The 23,263-nt window shown below is 40.4% G+C and overlaps 2 protein-coding genes across 10 annotated transcripts in view; both read right to left on the bottom strand.

Annotated features, from left to right (window-relative positions):
- Positions 1-992: 992 nt before the first annotated feature.
- Positions 993-13,833, bottom strand: MRPS10 (mitochondrial ribosomal protein S10). Of its 3 annotated transcripts, none has more exons than XM_071577796.1 (8): positions 13,778-13,833; positions 11,011-11,069; positions 10,833-10,905; positions 9,102-9,241; positions 8,530-8,638; positions 7,287-7,376; positions 6,909-7,004; positions 993-1,167 (listed from the first exon to the last, which is right to left on the bottom strand). In XM_071577796.1, exons 1-7 carry the CDS (start codon positions 13,811-13,813, stop codon positions 6,918-6,920), a joined length of 594 nt encoding a protein of 197 aa, XP_071433897.1. In that variant the 5' UTR covers positions 13,814-13,833; the 3' UTR covers positions 993-1,167; positions 6,909-6,917. The 3 variants fall into 3 exon arrangements, with proteins under 3 accessions (XP_071433897.1, XP_071433887.1, XP_071433876.1); XM_071577786.1 differs by lacking the exon at positions 993-1,167 and adding an exon at positions 4,388-4,440; XM_071577775.1 differs by lacking the exon at positions 993-1,167 and having other exon boundaries at positions 6,815-7,004.
- A 2,459-nt stretch (positions 13,834-16,292) lies between these two features.
- TRERF1 (transcriptional regulating factor 1) overlaps positions 16,293-23,263 on the bottom strand; it is a 103,284-nt gene continuing 96,313 nt past the window's right edge. For all 7 annotated transcript variants that reach the window (XM_071577735.1, XM_071577730.1, XM_071577743.1 and 4 more), the window contains 5 exons: positions 20,791-20,879; positions 19,872-19,985; positions 19,001-19,189; positions 18,257-18,465; positions 16,293-17,605 (listed from right to left, as the gene is read on the bottom strand). In XM_071577735.1, the coding sequence (XP_071433836.1) occupies positions 17,284-17,605; positions 18,257-18,465; positions 19,001-19,189; positions 19,872-19,985; positions 20,791-20,879 (923 nt within the window). In that variant the 3' untranslated portion in view covers positions 16,293-17,283. The remainder of the gene's footprint in view (positions 17,606-18,256; positions 18,466-19,000; positions 19,190-19,871; positions 19,986-20,790; positions 20,880-23,263) is intronic.

The following is a 23,263-nucleotide window of genomic DNA, read 5'->3' as shown; positions in this document are numbered from 1 at the left end:
CTTCCTTCAACCCGACTTCTATTTAACCCTTGAAGCTGAAGATACTCCAGGGATTACTTTCTTCTTTCTGCTCAGCTCCTCCCTCCCTCCTCCCCACATCTTGTGTGAGAAGATTCCTGCTTGGGCAGCATTTGGTGTTTAGGATTAAACTACTTAAAACAGTGTGCTGCCATTCACAAGTGTCTTAAGAGTTGTGCTGCCCAAATTAACACCTCAGCTCCCCTGGGGAGAAGCAGTAGCAGTAAAGCTGCACTGATACCGGTATCCTGTGGACTGGAGAGCATGTATAACCATGCAGTGTTGTACAATAATCCTTTCCTTAGATCTCTCCGCTTGAAAATTTTAATCCAAATTGCTAACTGAACTTGTATTTCTGAAGAAGTGAAATCATGCGAGTTACACTGGAGCTCCTAGCTGCTAACATGATAACATATCACCAGCATCTCTGATTTCAGCAGTAATATAGGAAAGAAAAAAAGCTTGCATTATTTGTAATCTGTTCTGCTGACCCAATTCTGTCAGCAGCCACAATGAAATCCTGTCAGCAGAAGTCTCTTGCTGCTACCTGTGCATCTCCAGCACTTTTATCTGCATATCATGTTCCAGAGACAGATAGGTTATAAAAACTGCTTCCTTTTAGAGAACTCAGCTAATCTGAACATAATGGATTCCTCCTTCCTAGCTTATTGCCTTCATTCTTTTGTTTCAAATGCACCAGCTTACATGGTTTTTTCATCTCTGCTTTTCTATTTTTGCTTTTGCCCATTCCCTTGTGAGATGACACTTTTTCATTTTAGTGTATGTTTTTAATTGGAATAAATATGTTGATCATACTCTCTTCCTATCCAAATGCACAAATGCAGAATTAAACTGAATAATTTGCACTAAGTTACTTAAGGGTAAGTTACACCATGGACTGTAGCATATAGCTTATAAAGTTGAATGCTGATTTATTTATTAAATGCACTTCTGTGGTATATAATAAAGATGAGTCACTTAAGATCTTGTGTTGCTGCAATGGGAAGGGTAAGAGATGACTTCATGTCTTGCCTCATCTCAGACTATCCTTGCTTAATCTTCTCTGACACCTCTTTCCATCCATCACTCCTTCCCTGGTAACAGCTGGCACCCATGCAAAGGCAAGTACCTTGATGTGTCCTTGATGTGCTGGTTGCGTAAATGTAGAGAATAACAAGGAGGTAAATGCCAATGAAAACAGCAGAGCCATAACCAAATAGAGTGTTCAGCAGCTGCTGACTTAAAATATAAAATGAAATTTTTATCACACAATCCCCCAGCTTACTTACAGGCTACTGGACAAACTGAAAGCTCTCCACAAGCATGTGAGCACCTCTGGACCCAACCATTTCCACAGGCCAGATCAGCTGCAGGACTTCAGAAAACAGCATGACTTTTTGGTGAATGATTCTATTATCTTCTGAATGGTAACACAACCACTCTTTGAAGCATGGCCATATTCAAGGCAACAGATTTTTGTAACTTCTTTATCCCCTTTCTGTAGTATTAATGATCAACTAAAACTTATTCAGGCAAGTATTTTTTACTTATACATTCAAGTTACTTGCTTGTTTATCCTCAAGCAACATGAATTTAGCTAAGAACAGAAATGCTGGGGGCTTTTGTATTAAGCATCTCTTCTCAAATAGCTGCATTTTGCCGAATGCTTTTATTTTGCTGATAGAAACTAAGTTTAGAAACTGCTTTGCCACTGGTTTTGTTTTTTTGGTGTTTTTGCCAGTGGGAGCTGTATTTCAAGTGATGTCATTGAAAATCAAGCTACAATTCTTTTGACAAATGGCTGATATATTTACTGATGCTGTAATTCCTTACACTGTGGTTACTGTAATGTATTATCCATGTAAAAACCACTACAGTGAATTTAGTGTTCTTAAAGAACTACGAAGCTTACACACTGAAGAAATATGGAATATGGAGAATAAGGTAACATCCTAAATATAATGTCTTAAAGTTTCAGTTGGTTGCGGGGGAGGGGGCTCAGCATTTTAGAAAAACCCAGGGTATGTGAACCACAAAAGCTGCCTAAATCCATGTGTTGTCTGTAGCAACATCAGCTTAAAAAAACCCCAACCCACAATCATTTTTGTAGCAGCATGTATAATGCAGTAGAGTTCAACTGCCACAAGTGGAAAACTGGACGTGGAGAAGGGGATGGAGTTGTAGCCCTCAGCCTTCTGTGGGCACCCAGAAAAATGAGTACACTCTTTGCAGTGTTTCAGGACTAGTTCTGCAGTACATTCACACCCAGTTTGTACAAAACAGAGAATATAAGGCCAGGTTTTCCAACCCTTGATACCCTGCATGGGGACAGGTTATGTAAGGGTATAGATTTTAATGAGGTACTAGAGAAAAGTGGAAAGAAACCTGTATAATTACTTTCTCTGCTTCTGGGTGGGTGCCAACATTAGGAAAGAACTCATCCTTTTTAAAATTGATCCTATTTAAAACACTAGAATTTCTTTTTCCCCTAATAGTTGCTGAACTCATCTATGTTGTAATTTTTTGTGTTTCCTCTTAGATAATGCAGAATTATTGTTTTGGTGTGAAAGTTTCATCACTGCATGTCAGGTTCTAGAAATTTAGAGATGAAGAAAATTCCATCACCAAAGACAGAAGTCTGTGTTTGCTCTGCTTGTGTATATAAGCTGTCTCCTGCCTTGAGATAAGATAGAACTCAGTTATCAGACATGTTGTAATCCCTTGCTATCTTCCCTTACAGCTAGAATTGTGTAACTCCCAAATTAAATAAGCTCTCTTTGGATTACCATAACCCTTCCTCCCTATTAGCATATGTTTCCCTGAAAGCTTAAATTGTGATCAAGTGTTCAATAAAGGATTCCAGTTTCATCCCCATAGCTGGGATCATTGTAGCTTTATTGACCTTCACAACTGCATTTGATTTCTGATGGCAAATTCTGCTCTTTAATTTCTTAGCAGTGTGGCCACTGCAGGCTGAAATAGCTCTAAACAGTTCCAGGTATCTGAATATGCTGTAGATGTTTGAAGTCTTGTTGGTGCTACTCACTTATCATGTCATTGTGTCTCCATAATGTAGACATTGTAACTTTCTCTGAGCAGAAGGTGAAACTTTTGAACTCTAATAGCTCAGGCGAAAAGCCCTATGAATATTTTCAGTAGCTAATACAAAAAAAAGCCCCTTATTTTGAACAGGAAACATTTTAATACTGAGGCAAAAAGAGTTAATATTTATGTAACAGGAGAAAATGAAAGATGTGTGGTAATAATGGGCTGATGTATGAAAGAGCTTGCTTCAGCAAATGTAATACACTGAGTGCTCTTTCATAGTATCAATTGGTATTTAAGTAGAAAGAAGATTTACACTTCTTTTCACTCATGTTCCTTGTATTTCAATAAACAGCATTTCAAAAGAAAGGCATGTTTTGTTAAGAGAACTAGAAACTTAACAGTGAGACAGTACACAAAACCCCAAATCCCATAATGCTGTCCTCTTACTATAGGTAAGTGTTGCAAAGGGCATCGTTACATGAGCTGTGTGCACCTACCTGAACAAATAAACTGTTTGTATTAAAGGTTAGGCTTTTTCATATTCCTTCTGTAAACAAAATACCTCTCTGATTCCTGTATCTTACAGAACAGGGTCAGCTGAGGTACTGAGTATGCACAGGCATGCAGGGGTTCACTGATTCGCTGTCACACACACAGATCCCCTGAGGACCTCAGTGATTTATCACGTTTGGCTTATTGATGACTCTGAGAAACACAACTCCCACTTTTCACCACACAAATGGACAAAGATGAATGCTGTGGTTTTGTGGAAAAAAACCCCTGAACTTTAGAAAACCACAACAGAGAGTAATCAGGCATTGGAATGGCCTGCCCAGAGAGGGGGTGGATTCACCATCCCTGGAGGTTTTTAAACTCAGATTGGACGTGGCACTGAGTGCCATGATCTGGTAAATGGACTGGAGTTGGAGCAAGGGTTGGACTTGATGATCTTGGAGGTCTTTTCCAACCCAACTGATTCTATGATTCTATGAACAGTCGGAGGGAAACCCGAGGATGAAATGTTTGAAAATGAGCAAGAAGTCTCCCCAGCTTTCATGATAGGAAAGATATTTTTAAAAGCCACTTGTACTATTTTGTGCCTGCAAAAATGTGGAAACTACAGGAAAGGTGGCATTTCTTAATGGCACTTGCTAGGAATAGCCATGAACACCATGTGAGGTTCTATTCCCAATTTCTAGTTTGAAGGGACAAGTAAAAGACTGCACCTATTTTAGTGCAGTTTGATCTAAGAGAATAGCAGACTTGAAGGAGTTTTAACTACAGCTTTATATTATACAAAGCGTAAAACCTTGTTATGTCACAACTTCCTGCATAAATTACTTTCCCTTGGATTTGCTGTATTTCCAGTGTTCCCTGAAATAACAGATAGATAATAATTAATTTCCTGGCACATGAAATGCAGAACTGGTAGAAAAGACTTCTACAGCAGGAAGCTTTCTGCATAGTCAGATTAAAGCTAACATGACAATTAAGTTGTGGTAGTGCTATGATTCAGACTAACTGCAGAAACCAAACTGAAGTAACATTCCAGACATGACTGATGACTTCTGACACGTGTAAGGAAGAGAAATACATGCTCTAGAACACTTTGATTAAACGACAAGAATAAATTCAGACTGTTTCTTTAAACATCACACTAAATGATACAGAAGCTCCTGTTCACAAATTACTTCTGTACTGAAAGATACATATGGCAAATGCACCCTGGGTATCTTGGAAACACAGAGTAATTTAGACTGTTTTTAAAATATTTTAATCCATAAATAATAGGATTCTGCCACAACTGCCTTTCAGCAGAGCTTTCCTGACAATTTTTAAATGGTTAAATGACTCAAAGAACACCAATGTAAGTGAATTCTTGGATTTACACAGTATATTGGTCTGTATATTTTTTGACTCCCAAAGTAGGCTGGCACCTGTTAATCACAAAGTATTTGTGGAAGGAAATCCACCTCCAGTTTACTAGCAGTGACCAAGGATTTCAAAGATTGAATGGATTCAAAAACTTATCTACCTTCAGTGCCAGTGTTTAGCACAGCTCCTATTCAGACTGAGCCAGTCTAATCACTGATGGAATCAAGTTTCACTGTCATATCTAACAAGCACTTTATTGACACTTTTCTTAGTGCTTATATGCTACCAATCTGTGGGTTTCCTGTAACAGATTGACATGGCATCTATTTTCTGTGATTCTTGGGAAAGCATTTTCTCATACTGGCAGATGTTAGATACCTAGCCATTTAAGCCTGAGGATGGTCATAAAGCAGTCTTCTAACAGTGAGGAACTGTACTCAGAAACACACCATTTTCCTCTTGTTAATGCAAACAGTTTGGGTTGTCTACCTTTAAATTTGGGAAAACTGAATCAAATATTTGCTTATTGGTCTGTCTGTGTTCTTAGGCATTTTCAGTTCTTTTCTACAGAAGGTGTTCTGAAGTGCTTAGTGAGAGTATAACAGCAGGCTAGAACTGAACACAGCGGTGTAGAAAGGGGTAGAAGGAACCTGACTGGATTTCAGATGAGAGATGTCTGTCCTTGAATGCCACACACAGATTACAGAGGGAGAGAATGCAAAGTTGAAGGTTTATTGTTGCCTAAGTTCATATACAGTAAGACTCCATCTAGAAAAAGAGGGCAGTAGCTTAACCAAACATCTAAAAATCTCCTCTGAGTGACTGACTTGGGTTAAACTGCTTTGCTAGATGAGGCTAATGCAGTATCAGCCAGGGGTGAGAGCAGCAGCATTAAGAATCTGTGTCCTGACTGTAGGGCAAGACTGCAGGCTACTGGATACTGGTAGTCAAATTTTGCTCCTGCATGCTGCCAAGTATTTTCATCCATCCTTCCTTCATAAAAAAGGCAGTGATATAGAACTGATATGATACCGAACTGATCCTAACAATTTAGTTCACCTCAATGTCTGAAAAACTACTGCCTCTCTCCTTAAGACTGAAGTGCTGGTTGACACATACAGCAATACTGACAGTGGTTTGGCTCTTTCATATTCAAATGTGAGTTCTAGGAAGGTAGGGATGCTTTGCTGTAATGCACAGAACACCCTATGTGGCATGTTGCCTTGGCTTCAGGGCATGGAACTGGCAATCCTGGCAGTTTTGCTATATGGATGCAAAAGTAGGAACTTCAGACAGGAATCATTTAAGCTTTGGATGTCTGACTCATAAGAACAGAACAGAATACAGCATGCTCAGATGTTTATAAATGGTATGAAGCATGGTGTTTTTATTAACTTCCTCTCAAATGCAACTAAACTTTTCTGACTGAAAATGAGATGGTCAGTAGGTAGGAATATGAGTCAAGACAAGACTTAAAGTAATGGTTGGAGTGTTGCTGTTGGCACTTGCTAAGAAAGGAGGCAGAAAGCAAAACTGGAGAAACATGGTAAAGGAATGGGAAAAGAATTAAAGAATGGAAATAGTTTATGCAACGAAGTAGTTTATCCAGTTGATAACTGGACAACAATGTGGCATCTGTAATATTAAACATCACACAACTGTGGATTTGCAAAGTATTTCAGAATTAAGCCATCTAGTACCAATAGGAGATAATGAATTTATATATATATATATATACACTTTCTACAACTCATTATAAATTAGCAGTTACTGATCACAGAGTACAGTCAAACTTCTTCACTTTATACCTGCTCAGTGTACACGTACTGGAGTTCTAAGCAAGAATAACTTGATGAAACAAGAGTTTATAAAGTTTCTTTATAAAAGAACTTTTATTTAACAGTGGACTGTCTCAGTAAATTAGGTTAATAGGAGCAATGAATTCCACTACTAACCGAGCCAAGTACCTGATGTGTTCATGACTTGACTTCAGTTTCTTCTATTTGAGGTAGTGTATCCCAAACTGGTTTCTTAATGTGTTCAGGTATTCTCTCTATCTTAGTCTAAAAGGAAAGCAAAACAACCATTTGTTACACCAACTAGCTAACATCTAACTACTTTGCTCTATTTACTCTGGTTTGAGATACAGCTCAGATTAAAAATGCCATCTAGTGGCACTTCCAAGCAATACAACCTCTTTAGCGTGGAATACTTGGGAAAAATGTTCCCTCCAAACTACACCCATTTCCTCGTCTGACTTTCTAAAGACGTCAGTAGTTATTGGTACGTGCATCAGAACTTAAGTCTCATAAATTACTAACTTAACAATGTGGGTGGAAACTTACCTTTTTTACTTCCATGGCAACACCTTCAGGTAAGTTTCGTTGCACATACTCCAAGTAAACTGCAGCAGTACTGCTTGTTAGGTATTTTAACTAAAACAGAAGTAATATTTAATTAACTACTATTACTAATACTTCAAACAGAAAAAAACCCAAAAGTTTGCCCTAGCTTGTTTTTAGCTCTTGCTATGGCACGAAAGATCTTACAGTAAAGGCAGTTTCTGTAATATTAAGCAGAGGAGGTTGATCTGTACTCAACTCTCATGCAAATAGAAAATAGTTACTTCACTACACAGAACTGCACGTGCTGCCTGGGATCACAGGCACTGATTACAATGGAAGTGGTGGATCACTTCCATCATAATGGAAGTGCAGGTATCAGATTAAATGAATTACAGGTTATGCAAGAATTACCAGCTTTTGCATACTCTCAAAGTTCAAGCCTATTATAAATCCTGCAACTCCAGAGTTCCACTGAGTTCCTGAGTTTTTAGTTTCTCCTGGTTCCACGGGATTACTGATGTTTTAGTTTTTCCTGGAAGGCAAAAATAGCTCTCATGGTCTGCGGGCAGCCACTTGTACTGCACTGATGTCTGGGGACTTAAAGTCCCATTTTGCTCAGCACTGTGCAAATATACAGTAAGACACCCACGAGCCACAAAATGCTGGCAATAAACCTTTCTTCTAAGAAAGTCAACCACAGCTGCATTCTAAACCGTGCAGATGTCATCGGCCACAGAGCTCGTGGTTTGTCTACGCTTCCTTTCTTGCATTTCCTCCATGCAGTTTTAGTGTGCCATGTAATAATGCTGCATTATTATATATATGAAGTTCATCTGTTCAAAAAGGTCAAACAAACTCACAGGGAACAGAATCCTTAGTGATTGGCAATACCAATGAATTAGCTGCATCTTCTTCCCTTCCTGAAAAGACTCCCATCCCACCTATTTTTGCAAACCAAGAGCATAACATGCACAAAGATAACCCTCAATTCTACCTTATTCTTTTAGTCATTCTTTCAGCTGTTAAGATGATGGTCAAAACCAGCCTTTTAGTCCACAATTACACAGGCTGTGCATTCAGAACAACTTGTGTTACACTTGATGTACCTAAGTCTGCTGCTTTCCAATCTTCCCCTACACTCTCCTCCCCAAACCAAGTCAACAGGAAATTTGTTTTCGCTCTTGAACTAACAGTAACATCTCTGAACTGTGCACCTAAACCAATTTTTTTTCTTCTTTCTTACCTCCAAACACATGTAGTGTGTTCTCATTTCATACTGAACTCTGTGCTTCTTGTAAATATGTACAGATTTGAGAAGTGTAAGTCGTTCTATCGTCTTTTGAGGTTTATGTCTGAACAAAGAAAAAGAAAATTTCATATTATATCAAGTATGATAATACAAGTTTATCTCAGAGATTATGCTGGAATGCCTGTTCTTTTTGACATTTAGAAGATCTACAAGGAAATATGAAGCACTGGTACAGTTTGTTATTATAACTCACATGGGCATGGTTAACACTCAAGTATTAGCCAACATTAGCTCAGGGAAGCCACAGCACTGACAGCTGTACTTAAGAGTACTGTCAACATCCTTCATGCAGTCCACTATGGCAGGGCTGAGGGCAGAACTGCTTTCTTACTATTGTGCTGCCATCTAAGAAGTGTCAGATTTATAATCTGAGAAAAAACTGTCATATGACATCCATTTCTTAAAACAAAAAAGAAAAAAAAATACTTCTGAGCACAGAACCTGAATTACAGTAGATGACAAAAGAAGCATCTGACACCACGTCACTCTACAGATCAGTTACTTACACTTTTTCAACAGAGATGCCAAGTTCTTTAGCTGCAAGCACTGCAAAATATTCATAGCTGTCCAACACAGCTTTATCGTGACCTTTAGCTAAAATGGACAGTCTCTTGTACAGTGTTTCTGGCTCATCTGAAACAGACACCTGCATTTTTTAAAGAAAGGACAAGAGTTACCAATTCATGTTCTTCTTAGTTAATGCTCACACTGCCTACGTCCTTAACCTGTGCATCCCATTTGTAAATGAGGACAAACACCCCACAACCTGTTCAGCTGCTTGTTTTAATTTGTCTAACAGGGGCTGACTGTATGACCTTGACTGACAGGTCTCATCAGGGAAGGCAAAGTGTGAAGAGATAGTTAACTTCTGAACAGTTAGGTAAAATTTCTTCACCCAAAAGGGAATGCCAGGTAAATATAAGGAAGACAAAACTAGCAAAGGCAAGAATGAAACTCATTGTTAAGGCAAGTCTGGAGCAGCAATATTTTTATTTTAAATAGCAGTGAGAGAATATCCAAATATTTAAGAGTCTGCTTGAGTATCGAAAGTAACTAGAACATTATGGACAACAACCAGAATTCTCACTTTACCAAGCTAGTTACAAGACTACTTTAAACATAGCAGGCTTCCCAAGAAGTATCATCCTTTATGTTTATGCAAATACAAGTTTATGATTTTCAGTCAGAGCTTCAGTTTCTCATGGCCTGGGCTGACTGATCACCTGAAGAGCCCTGATGTGTCCAGAAGTGTGGATTTTCCCACAGGTTCACTCCTAGGCAGTTCAGCACAGTAAATCCAGCATGCACCAGACAGGGCAGGAAGGCTGGGTCAGCACTGTAGATCCTCCCCTGTACTCTGTGTTGGTGAGGCCACACCTTGAGTGTTGTGTTCTGTTCTGGGCCCCTCAGTTCAGGAAAGATATTGAGGTGCTGGAGCAGGTCCAGAGAAGAGAAACAAGGCTGGTGAAGGGACTGGAGCACAAGCCCTATGGGGAGAGGCTGAGGGAGCTGGGGTTGTTTAGCCTGGAGAAGAGGAGGCTCAGAGGTGACCTCAGCACTGTCTAGAACTACCTGAAGGGAAGTTCTAGCCAGGTGGGGGTTGTTCTCTTCTCCCAGGCACTCAGCAATAGGACAAGGGGGCACAGGCTCAAGCTCTGCCAGGGGAAATTTAAGTTGGAGATCAGAAAAAAATTCTTTCCAGAGAGAGTAATCAGGCATGGGAATGGCCTGCCCAGAGAGGTGATGGATTCGCCATCCCTGGAGGTTTTTAAACTGAGATTGGATGTGGCGCTGAGTGCCACGATCTGGTAAATGAACTGGAGTTGGACCAAGAGTTGGACTTGATGATCTCAGAGGTCTTTTCCAACCCAAACGATTCTGTGATTCTATGATCTAATGTTGGCTGTCAGATGTTTCTGAAGCCCTGGTCAAATAAACTACTAATCTGCCACAGGCACCGAACTGAGTGTGGCCAAAAAGCTGGTATTTATTCTTCGAGTCACAGCTGCACACAGAAAGCAGAAAGTGACCAAGAGGCAACTGTGAGCTAAAGAATCTTGCCCAATAAACCCCAAAAGATTTCAAATGCCAGTAATCTAAATTATTTCTTTCTCTATGACAAATTTGACATCATTAAAACAGAACTTTAAAAAGCTGCAAGAAAGGAATTCAAGTTTTTCTGTATGTTCTCTTCATTACTAAGACAACATAAAAATACCATGCTACAAAACACTTACCAAAGGATTAGTCTTAGGCTCCTGTGTATCAACATGGGATCCAGCCAGCTGTGCTCCCATCAAGTTGGAGCTTCTACAAATACAACGAGGGAAGCACAAAATAAGTTGTGAAAGTTGGAGTTATTTTTTTTAGGGACTATGCAGGAGCAGTGGAAGAAGAAAGATCCTTTATACTTACGGAAGAAAATACTGCTTTTGCATAATTCTGCTTGCATAATTAACAGGAAAAGTTGATCCCTGTATAAAACAAATAGGTTTATGTTGTGGGGTTTTCCTCCCAAACCAGAAAGCAGGCAGTTAATTAAAGAATACTTTTTTGCACAGCAAAACACAGCACATTCCTAGGCACTGATCTGGCAAAGTATGAAGTTTGCTCCATCAGAAAACACAGAAAAACAGGAGCATGGAACTGTATTTCAGTATACAACAGCACCTAAAAAGGAACACATTAAAGGCACAATAACAGTATGCACTTACTAAGGAGGCATCTGAATAGCAATCACAAAGCATGTTTTCAACAGAAAAATGTATTCTGTCTGGCATCAGATGCCATTTCTGTGTATGGTAACATTTTCTCTTCAGTTTTACTTTCATAGGACAATATATATTGGTTTTGTCAAGTGACAAGCTTAAGTAGGCTTAAGTAAAAGCAACCGAAAACAGTATCCTATAAATGCAAAAATTCAACCCCTGGGAGGGGAACCCTTTGACTCTGTATTGGGCAGTTGGCATTTTGCCAAGATAAACCATAAAATTTAACAAGAAATTTCCCATTTTTTCAGAAAAGTTCCTTGTCATTTTGAACGCTTGTTCTTTTGAAGAGAACATTTAAGTAGAAATCCTCCTTACAAGTTAACAAGTCATACTTAAGAGATAACATGATTTTTCTGTGTTAGAAAGGGATACAGTTGTTAATCAAGATGTAACATCACTACTTTTCATACTAGAATAACTTGTTTCCCTCTGAACATTATGTAGCTTGTAGCTTCCTTCCATTAACTCTTAATTTGACAAAGTTACAGAGTACTTGAGGGGGAGAGGAGGAAAGAACTCTCACTTGCTTTACAGAACCTCAGGGCTGCAGCAGCAGAATGGTGAAGCCACATTATCTTCTTACCCTGCCCCTTGGAACTCTTTTTTTAACATAGCTTTAAGAGATAAGACAGACACTCCATCCAGGAGTTATAAAGGTGACTGCCTAATCAAAACATCAGAAAACAGCCAGAACTGACACTTTTCCAGGTAATCTTACAGTAGCTGCTCATAGATGTGCAGAACTGACTATATGATGCTACCAGGTCTCCATACCTTTTCCACCATGCATTATACATTCATTATACATCAGCAGTAGAATGAACCTGTTTTTTTAAGTAATTCTGCCTCAGTCGAAAGTTATCCTACCAATGCTGCTTCCAACATGAAGGTGCCTGCAGGAAGACGCAGGGGAGTTTCCTGTTTACAAAGCTGACTGTTGTAGGAAATGCCTCCCCTTAGGTAACCCTTTCAAATCCAGATGTTCACAGAGAGGTGCTGGTGTTATATTCCTTAAATGCATTACAAAATAAGCAACTTCAAGAGCACAGAATATTTGCCACTGTGGTTGATGATCATTCAGAATGTTTCAAAGTTTATGTTGGGAACTACTTGAGTCTTAATACCTAAAACTACTGAAATACATCTGTTACTTTTCTAATGACATCTAATGAAGTACAGGGACTATTTACAAGAGCCTGTAGTCACAGGACAAGGGAGAATGGCTTCAAACTGAAAGAGGGTAGATGTAGATTAGACAAAATTTCTTTTCTGTGAGGGTGGTGAGGCACTGGAACAAGTTGCTGAGGGAAGCTGTGGATGCCCCACCCCTGATGTGTTCAAGGCCAGGCTGGAGCACCCCAGTCTAGTGGAAAAGACAGAGTCTGATACATAACACAACTCAATTTCCTGAGCGAACTAAGACCTTGCACAAAACAGACACCTCTCCTACTGCAAAATAGCCTTAATTGTGTTTGGCTGAGAGACCTGAAGTGCTGAGGGGGAGACACGTCCCTGCAAGGTAAACAAGTGCAAAATACAGTGCACACAGAAGTGAATTCAGGGCTTCAAAAAACGAACAGGAAACACAACCAACATCGAATTTTCTCAATTTTAGAGAAAACAATCACTCTTTAGAAGTTAAAAACAGCAGGACACATCGGCAGTGCAAAATGCCTCCCCTATATTTTTACATTGTAACTTCCAGGATTTGAAAATTTCCAGACTAGAAGCTGGCTTGGCACACGGCCGGCAAACCCCAGGGCTCTGTTCTTCACCACCCCTTACCCCCAGAGTATGTATGTATGTATGTATGGCCAGACTTCAAAACCGAAGCTTTGGGCAGGGCTCTCCCCACATGGGTGAGCCCTTCCAGCCTGCACAGTGGATGTTTTAGGTGAGGCTCAGCGTGCATAGAACTGGCCCCACCGTTTAAGTCCTGAGGGTCTACCTGCCACAGCCGAGTGAGCTTGGACAGTGACAGGGAAGTCCTCGGGACTGTCACAGCACCCGGTACTAACCGGGGCTGACCCTGCTGAGCATCCGAGATGTGACGGGATGGGATGGTAGGGAGGCACTGAACTGCCAGGGGACAGTCCCACTGAGACTCGAACTCAGGTCCTTGGGATTCAGAGTCCAGAGAGCTCTCCTTTACACCACGGGACCAACCACCCCCATATTACCTTCCCGCAAAAACCCCAGCTCTGCGGGGCAGAGTTCTGGCGCGGCCGTCAGGCGATGATGGCGTGCAGAGACACGGCCCCACGCCGCACAACCCCAACCCTCCCACAGCCCAAAGGAAACCATTTGCCGTGTCCCCTTTTCCCCCTTCCCTCAGGAACGAAGATGCCGAGGGAAAAGCCGAGGAGAGGGAGGACACAGATCCCCCTGCCCCGTCCCGCCTCAGTCCGCACCTGCCACAGCCGCCGCCACAGCCCCCACGCCGCCATCTTGGCCCGCCCAGCGCGGCCCCGCCGGAAAAAGGGCGGGATCGGGGGGCGCCTCCGCCCCGGCGCTGCGGGCCGGGGCAGGGACAGGGGGCTGCGAGACGGGACAGGGACAGGGACAGGGACACGGGCCGGGGACACAGGTGCGGACACGGGGCAGAGACACGGGCCGGGGGCTCCTGTGGCGCTGCACGGGCCCGCAATTGCCTCCCTGTCCCGGCCTCCCCGGCACCGCTCCCCCTCAGCCCCTCCCGCCCACGGCGAGCCCCGGTGAGGTCCCCGCAAAGGCGCCCCCGGCCTGTGCTCCAGAAATCCTTGAAAAAATGGTGACACGAACATCAGTTTCAGCTTTCTCCCCCCACACACTTAACCGTTAAAAAACTATACAAGGCCGTTGGAGCAAACCCCACTCGACTGTATGTTACCTAAGTATAAAAATGACTGGAAATGGCACATAAACCCCTTTCCCCGGATAATATAACACAATTCCGGATCGGTACCAAATATTTAAAGGAGTGTGGTGAATAAGCGAGTACTAATTAACTCCACTAAGCCATCCTTAAACACACACAAGCGGAGAGGCAGTAACCTGAAATTAAGCTTTGTGCAAGTCAAATGCCACAGCTGGAACCTGAAACCACCATAGATCACAAGCTCTATCAAATGTATAGTTTTTTATTTTGTTACTTCCTCTGCCACCTAAAATTACAGTTCACTTTTTACACTAAAGCACCTAAAATATTTACACAACCATCTTCTAATAAAATAACAGTTAAATACTGAAAATAAGATTTTTCTCATAAAATATGTTTTCTGTATGTACAGGTTTTATCAAAGAGGACTAGGTCCAATATTGAACAGTCTTCCATCACCAACCATCAGCAGGAAAAAGGTTTTCTGAAATAAAACTATGTCCAACTTGTACAAATAGGCAGACAGCATCTGTTTTACACCAGCCAATCCAACACTTAATAATGATGAAGTCAATGTTTGAGGCCTAAACCAAGTACTGCTTAGGAAATGTACTTTTTTTTCCTTTATGAATAACTTCTTTGGTTATCATTGTTCTATTTTCTTGGCTGTACAGCATCCAATTAATGTTACAGAACCAGGCATATATACGCATGTGTATATATATATATATATATATTTATAGATACTAAGTTTAGCACAGATCCTGTCCAATTGTTCCAGTGCAGATTCTTTAATAGAGAGCTGTTCTTCAGAATCATGCCTGCTAAGTTTCTAATGTATTTCACTCTGTTCTTCAAGAAGAATTCTGATTTCAAATATCATTTTGCTTAAACACAGAGGTTTTTTCCCCCCACCATTAACAGGGAACCTGAAAGCACATCCATTTTCCACTGTAGCAGCCTTTCTCAGAAAGATCCTTAGAAGTTCAAAGTGATAGAAGTTTGGGAGGGAGAGGACATGCTTCTGGGTTGTTTGTAAGACAGGCTCCTAAAAGCCAACACATTACAGCTCACAAAAGCCTCCACTTTGCAAACCATGAAGACTTGCACAATCTATGGGATTTCTTGTGGTGGATCTAACTGGTGGCACTCAGCTGTCATCCACTGTGCTGAGCCAGGGTTGCACATGGCCCCTGCAAAAGCAACACATCACAGCAAGGAACTGCTGGGCAGTGCATGACTGGCAGTTCAACAAAGAAAGAAAAGCTGCCTGATCTGAAACTCAGGGGTACAGGAACTGAGAACATCATCCCTTATGTGGCAGAGGGAGTGAAATTTCACCCACTGGTCAAAACCAACTGAAAGAACCTCTGGAACAACCTCAAAAACACTCAACCAACCATATATGCAGCAACTTCACTAACCAGAAACAGAAATTACTTCCTTTCTCCTAAAGGGTTGCTCTTTACTATCACAGCATTTAACCTTAAATAGAAACTTGAGGTCATTTGGCTTCACGTATTTGGTTCTGACAGAGAAGGCAACTCTCTCTGTCAGTGGGGTCCCACTGTTCTTGAACTTGTGTGGTCCAGTACTTCTATAAAAGTGTCATAATTTGCCCTCATTTTGCATAGTTAAACAAGGAAGAAAGACAGTAGAAAATAAGACCTACCATCACTCAGATTCTGCTAAAGGTATTAGGAATGTGGCAGAAAAACCCCAATAAAACAAAATGCAATTCCCATAAAGAAAACCCCAAACAACCCTGAAACCTGGCAGATCTGAAATCAATCCTATAAAATATTTTATAAAGTTAGCAATACTCTCTACTGTGCAAAATTCACAAGAAAATCAGTGCTGCTACCTGTGAAAGCTCTACAATCACCATTCATACTCTGTAACTAAAGGTCCACTCAACTCCAATTCTTCCTTAATTCTGCAAGGTCCAATTCGTTTGATATCCTATTTACTCAAAGAACCAAATGTAAATTTATATAAATGGTGTGAGACACCCAGCATGTAGATCTGAACCGAAAGGAGGAGAAACAGCAATTAAACAGCAACGTAACTCACCTCTGTAGTATGTTTTACCGAATAAACAACATTTTAATTTTATGTAATGAGGACTGAAAATGGCACGAGAATAACATTATACCTGGAAGTAATAACTAATGTGTGCTGAATGCACATACTCCATTCAGTCTCTGTTCCACAGGCAAGAACCCTGCATTGCTCAAGCACAGACTCCCCTAAAACCATGGAGATGGCTATTCCACAGTGTGATTTATTGTCACAGCATAGTATTTCCAGTGCAATCTGATTACCAAGGCAGCGTTCCTGATTCAGTGTTCCCATCAGATGATGTGAACCACAGTACAATAATTTTCCTTCTTCAGTCCTTGAATTAGGTCATTCTAAAATCAGAAGACCAAAACCTTGCTAAAATGGAAGGTCTAAAATGTCCTGTGTAAACAAGACAGAACTGAAAATGTACTGCAATATTACAGATGATGCAGTCACTCCTGTAACTATTTCACAGTTAAATCAGATTTTTTTCCTCCATCTCCCTTAAAATGACAGCACAAAGACAAAGAATATAATCATATCTTTAAGAGAGATGACATTTACTCTCTAAAAGATGCTGGAAATTATCCAGTGTAGGCAAAAAAAAAGTTTCATCAAAAGTGTGTGATGTTTATGCTTGCAACTGGGGTAAAATGAAACTTGAAGACTTGAAGACTAAAGATTCTACCGGGACCATCTGGCAGGAACTGATAGCAGAATCCCAAACTTCTGTAATTAGTGGCCTTGAAAGTTATCAGCAAAAAGAGCTCAGATAAAAACACCTTGTAAGAATATTTGTACCAATTATTTATTTCTTTCCCCCAAACACAAATTAATAAAAAAAGGGAAAAAAGCAAATTTTTTTTCTAGACCTGGATAAAAGAATTATCATTTTCAACAGGTAGTTTACAATCAGTGGGGAATAGACAAGCAGTCCAGGTTTCCTGATTGATCCATTCAGGGTGTGCTCAGTAGCTGTCTATCAAACAATGTTATTTACAACTCAGCATCATCCTGCAGTAGATCTGGATCTTCATCATCCAATAAAAGGTCAGCATCCATGACTTCGTTCTCTTCCATGACATCACCCAGATCCGGAACAACATCATCGTCAATGTCACCAACATTTTCCACATGTTTAACCAAACCCATGTGATCCAGGGGGATCAAACTATGCCCAGCTGGCCCAGTAGTTCTTGCAATAGTGGCTGCCATTTCTGCTGCCACTGCAGCTTTCTGAGCCTTCTGCCTTTGTTGTTCTTCTTGTTGTCTGTGAGTCTTCATATGAGCATTGCGGCTTTTGATTTTGAAAAATACCCTAAATTTTAAAGGAAAAATAAATCAGATAAAAATGCATGCTTTTGATGAAGTGAGCCAAAAAAGACTCAACAACCTATCAGTACATTTGCTTCCTTGTTCTGAAATAGAAGTCAGTGAAGTCTGCAATGCCATGGTGCGAATTTCAGGGACAGACTACCAGATTTATACATCCTGATGGTATCAAAATGGCCTAGTATGACTTCGCCAGAGGTAATTTTTTAGCTCCCACACTTGCTTCAGTATCTATGCACATCCTAATTCTCCCTGTATCAGTTTCACAACAATCTTGCACAACAGGGATAAAGAGAAGGAATACCACATTGAGGATGGCCAAAGCACAGAAACACACAAAAAGTCGCCTACTGTCACATCCCAGTCTGTGACGAAGCAGGAAACTGGACTGTCAGATGTACAAATTCTAGCAGATAAACTGATTGAGGATAATAGGAGTAAATACTGCAAGGGTATCACATCCAAAATGTCAAGCAAACCCATCTCTGATAGTTTTGGTTGGAGGACATGTCATCCAGGGGGAAAAGGTTTTCTGAGACCATCAGAGCAAAACAAAGGGTTTGTTCACAGCACTACTGATCTGGAATCTAAACAGGCAAACGCAATGCAATACTGCAGGACAGTCATATTTACTTACTTGCCACACTCCTTGCAAGGAAAAATTGTTGTTGGGTCGGTCTCACCGCTTGTTGTGCTATGGGCAGGTGAGCTCTTGATGGAACAGTACCCGCTCTGCGTACCAGATTTCTGCTTAGTGCCTGGAATGGTGCATCGTGTTTTCGTCACCTGGTTCGTACCTCCGTGAATGCGAGCGTGGCCGTTCAGCGCTTGTCGGGAACTGAACACCTGACCGGGAGTAGAGGGGAGGGAAGGAAGAAAACAATAAAAAAATTAACACCAAGAAATCACAAGAAAACGCTGCAACAGGACTGCTGAATGCATATCACAGAAGAGAAACAGTACTTATCTAATATGCACAATCCATTTGGGCTACTTAGTGCTTGTTTTCAGCAATATCCCACTAGAGTTAAAGAAACTTAGTCGTAATAAAACAGAGCATTGAGCTATCCTATTATTACAGTTGTGCAACGTAATAGGTTACCATAAAATTACCATATAGTAATTTTAACTGATGCACCATCTCAGGATTCAATTCTCTGTACAGATCAAACTGCTTATACTTTGTGGTTGCGGGGTGGGGGATTAAAAGTCAAGAATTAAAAGTAGTCAAAATATTTGTAATCTCTTTGTAATGCAGAGATATCCAGTAGGTATCACTGGCCAGAAATAGTCTAAATCCATGAACTCGAAAATCGCAATTCACTGGTTTACACACACCACTACCCTCCCTCCCCCACATAAATATACCAAACACACTTACAGCGCCACAGTTTGGCATTTCACAGATGAAGGAGGACGAAGAAAGTGGAAGACCCTGAAGAGGAGGCAGATCTATAGGTCCAACAAGAGGGATAGGTGGTGGGTCAGGAGACTTCTGCATTTCCCTTTCTTCCTTTCTGTCTTCTTCAATCTCCTCATCTTCCTCTAACACTTCCTCTTCTCCACTTGTCTAAAATACACAGTGCATTTAAGAAATACTAGAAATATGGTCAAAGACAGACAGCACTGGACAGTAGGACATAGACAGTTCTGAACAGCATGCTGTTTAGTCAAGTCTGCTTCCTGGTTTCAGTATTTCTTCCCATCCTGAATGAACTTCTGGTCTCGCTGGAACTGCCACCCCTTAATGGATAAGCTATAGCATGTGAAGCCTCTCTGCAGTGCTCAAAACACCCTCCACCTGTATTATGGAGCTGTGGCTCCAAGGATCTACAGATGCCAGGGTGCAGTACTCTCCTCCTGCCATTAGAAGAGCAGCGTATGCTGTAATTGTAGCCAAGTTACTTACTAAACAAAAAAAAAAAAACAAACCCAACTCACAAACCAACACGTCTCAAGTGGTATTCTGTACTAGAATATTAGGGTACCCTTTAGGAGCACACATGCGCACAGGCATAATTTACAGAGGTTTACCTGCTGGACTACAGTTAGATAATGCAGTTTCATCTTGTTACAGTCAAGGAATACAAATCTTGGTGTAAGCTGAGGTCACACTATGTTCATACATAATTTAGTGTTATGGAATAATTTCAGTTGGAAGATACCTATGTCACCTAGTTCAACCTCTTCCTCAAAACAGGACAAACAAAAATTATCAACTGTGGAACTTTCTCATATTCTTTTAGACTTACCAGGCATTCGTCTCTTTTTTTCTCTAAACGTGTTCTATGTTTCCGTCCCAAACGCCAGATTTTCTTCCAGGTATAGTAGTATTCCACACACTGTGCAACTGTCTTAGACTTAACCTGTATTAAAGTAAATACAGAAATAGTCCAATCTCCATTTTTGCCTCTCATTCAACACAATTTTAATATATTCCAAGGGGCAGACTTTATTACTCAAACATTAAAATGGAGAAAAAGAAAAGGCAGTTTGACCACAACAGGAATGCTCTTGTAGAAGAGGGGTTTTTTGTTGGGTTTTTTTTTCAGTCAAGTTTGTGTTGACTTTTTCACGTTCAGTAGATTTCTCTGGGATTCTCTAGACTCCTGCCAGAAAATGACTCAGAATATACTTTTGTAGCTCAAGTGTACAATGCAGCTGAGAAATCTAGGAATTAAGACTTGATTTGAATAAACCCACATGTTTTTCAGCATCTGAGATAACAAGTAGGGTGTGTGCCCGGAGATGTATACACCTTGTCTTTTCTGCTTTGTGGCAGAACATGAAAATTAAGCCCAAACATGTTCTCTTTTTATTAACAGGTTTCAACTCTTTCTGGCTCCAGGCTCAATGCCAGTGACTCAGGTACCTTGTACCAAACTGTCAGAACCAAGATGATCATGGAGAACCATACTTATCCCACAGGTAGAACACTGTGATTTTGATTCCAGGTGTGAAAACTTTTACATGTATTAACACAAGGAACAGCTTTTATTTATTTGTAACTGTTTTTTACTGGTACCTAATGTACAGATACACCCAATGAATAAATCATTCCTATAGGTGTTCTTGTAACTGCTGCTGGCTCTGTGCCTGCAATAAACTGGTCTGGCACTGGAGGGAAAATGAAAAGAATACAGCAAAAGGGAAAACCAGAAATAACCTTACCATTTTCTGTACATATATGAAATCTTTGCTGTAGGTAGACAATGCCTCTTTGAATAGCCTCCTTTCTTGATGTGTCCATTTGTCAGAGCCTTAAAAAAGAAAAAAAAAGAGTTAATTCTTTGTAAATGATAAAAACTCACCACCTTCATGTTGATACAATATCTGAAGCAAAACCTAGGAAGCCTCAAGCACATGGTGGTGATTGCTGCTACCTAAATACAAATATGGCTGTACGGACTTGGACCTATCTAACCAGTATTCAGCCTCCAGCAGTGGTCACAGGCAGTTGCCTAGGAAACAGTAGGATCAGGACAAGCAAACACAGTGCCTCTCCCTAATTTTTCCTAACCTTTAACCACTTTTGATGCAGGGGATTTCCTGAGTCTTAAATTTAGTAACTACCCTTGTAAGTGCTGAGCCACTCTTCCTTTCAACCAATTAAAATTCTTCCACCCAAAACGTCTTTTGCTGAGGAGTTTCAGAGATCAATGGACCCTCTGCATGAAGAACCACCTCCTTTTCTTTGTTTTCTGGCTCCCAGTAGCTTCATTGGATGACTCTTTGTTCTTCAAGTTGAGGAGAAAATGAACCCAATCACAACCATCATCTCCATGCTATTCAGGACTGCATGCCCTTTGTGCCACTCCCAAACCTTTGACCATTACTGGTGTCCCTCTGAACCTTTCCAGTACTAAAACATTCCTGTAGAGATGACAGTACCAGAAAGGCACAAAGAAGTTCACATAGAGCAACCCAGAGGCTTTCATAGTGACATCATCATGTTCTCCATCCTCTTAATGTTTGACTTTTTTTTAGCTGTTGTAATATACAGAGCTGATGCTTTCTTAGAACTAGCATTATAATCCCAAACTGGCATTCTACTTGAGAAGTATCACCACAGAGCTCATAATTTCCTATGTAAAGCTTGTATTGTTTATTCCCATATATGTCACTTTACATTTTCACTACACAGAAGCTCATCTATGATTTTGTTCTTCAGATAGTAACTCTTACAGGATCCTTCTGTAGCTCTTCACTTGCACGGCTTGAGGTAAGACACTTAAATCCTCTGTGACGGTGGTCACAAGAATGTAGAGATTGTAGCAATGTGCAATATGCAGAAAGTACTTTCTGATCATTTAATGGAAGCTGTATATAAAACTTCTAAATATTGTTATTCTGCATTTGCTCCACCAGCCTAACTGCCCATGAAAATGGGAAATCAACATTTAAATTGAAATGAATTTCTGCTTCTCCGGTATTAGTCAAACAGAAGGAACACAGCATTATTCTACTGCATCAAAGCAGTGTTCTGTTTGTTAAGAGTGGGCAGCACTACATACTTTAAAGGAAGGATATGTAAGAAGCCATAATGGAGATGCCTTTGAAATGACTTACACTATGAGATGATTCTACTTTACTCTGAGAGTTTCTGCAACATCTAAAACCGTTATAAAAAGAAATCCCTAATATTCCTGTCAATGTTACCATTCTTCACAGAAATACTTTCCTCTGCAGTGATTTCAATTAACTTGGACTTGGCACCACATATGGTATTGAACTCTGCAAGTTACTTATGTCTAAAAAAATATATATAGATTTTATTGACTGTGGATATTTTGCTTTTCAGCAGCAGCTCCCAGGCTTACAACTTCAGAGCAGGTATCTCACTGCTCCTTTATATGCTGAAAGCTACAAAATTAATTTTTCTGCAACCTGTTTTCTGTAGGCTTTTCCAGTACTGGATATAAGCATGCATTAGCTATTTCCACAGAGATTTATACTTAAAGCTCTCTTAAGCATCAGAGAAAGGCACTGGGTTGAAGTCACGAGTTTTACTTATTCTATTATCAACCAAAGATCTTTCTGCTGACACACTGCCTTTCCACCTTTCCCACCCTGAACCAGTCACTTCCTTCTCACTCAACCTGTCAGTCATTTACATCTACCCTCCCTTTGGGCAGGGGTCAGTGCACTGATTCAGTCCAGGGGGCTGCTCTATTATGCCGAAACATAACTTAAAAAAGCATGACAAAACCAAAGGAGAGATTTTAATTGTTTCTAGTCATGGTGCTCTCCTGCCTCTACTCCACCCTCCTAAAAAAAAACACAATAAAAATAATAACACAGAATCACTTCCATGAACTAATTTTATTGTACACCTATGGAGATTTGGGCCTTACAGACTTTCCCCAATAGCTGTGGTATTAGCAAAGACCCTTACAAGATTATGCGAGTTAACTAGAAGTAACCTAATTAATAGAATAAATCCTGTGTAGGAAAAGAAACAGAAGAAAAGCTGTTTTTAACTCTGGTTGCTGGGAAACCACTTTTGCTCTTGTTAGCTTGAGGGAGATATAGAGAACGTGCATAGAGAGAGATCTGCAATGCAGCAAAAAAGAATTTTGGGTTTTGGAATATAGATAAAATTTTAAAGCTCATCTTTATGTTTAGACATTTATTCTATACTTGT

This window comes from Pithys albifrons, chromosome 2, assembly GCF_047495875.1.
Source record: "Pithys albifrons albifrons isolate INPA30051 chromosome 2, PitAlb_v1, whole genome shotgun sequence".
In the NCBI taxonomy this organism is placed as follows: Eukaryota; Metazoa; Chordata; class Aves; order Passeriformes; family Thamnophilidae; genus Pithys; species Pithys albifrons.
Note: the sequence above shows the minus strand (reverse complement) of the source record. Positions and strands in the feature narration are given on the sequence as shown.

Bases quoted from the DNA above. Each gene is read 5' to 3' on its own strand.
- MRPS10 (XM_071577796.1), bottom strand. From the start codon at position 13,813: ATGGCGGCGTGGGGGCTGTGGCGGCGGCTGTGGCAG. The intron at 10,906-11,010 runs GTAAGTATAAAG...TTGTATTTGTAG, and splicing joins CAAAAGCAGTATTTTCTTCC to AAGCTCCAACTTGATGGGAG. The intron at 8,639-9,101 runs GTAAGTAACTGA...TTCTTTGTTCAG, and splicing joins GGCATCTCTGTTGAAAAAGT to ACATAAACCTCAAAAGACGA.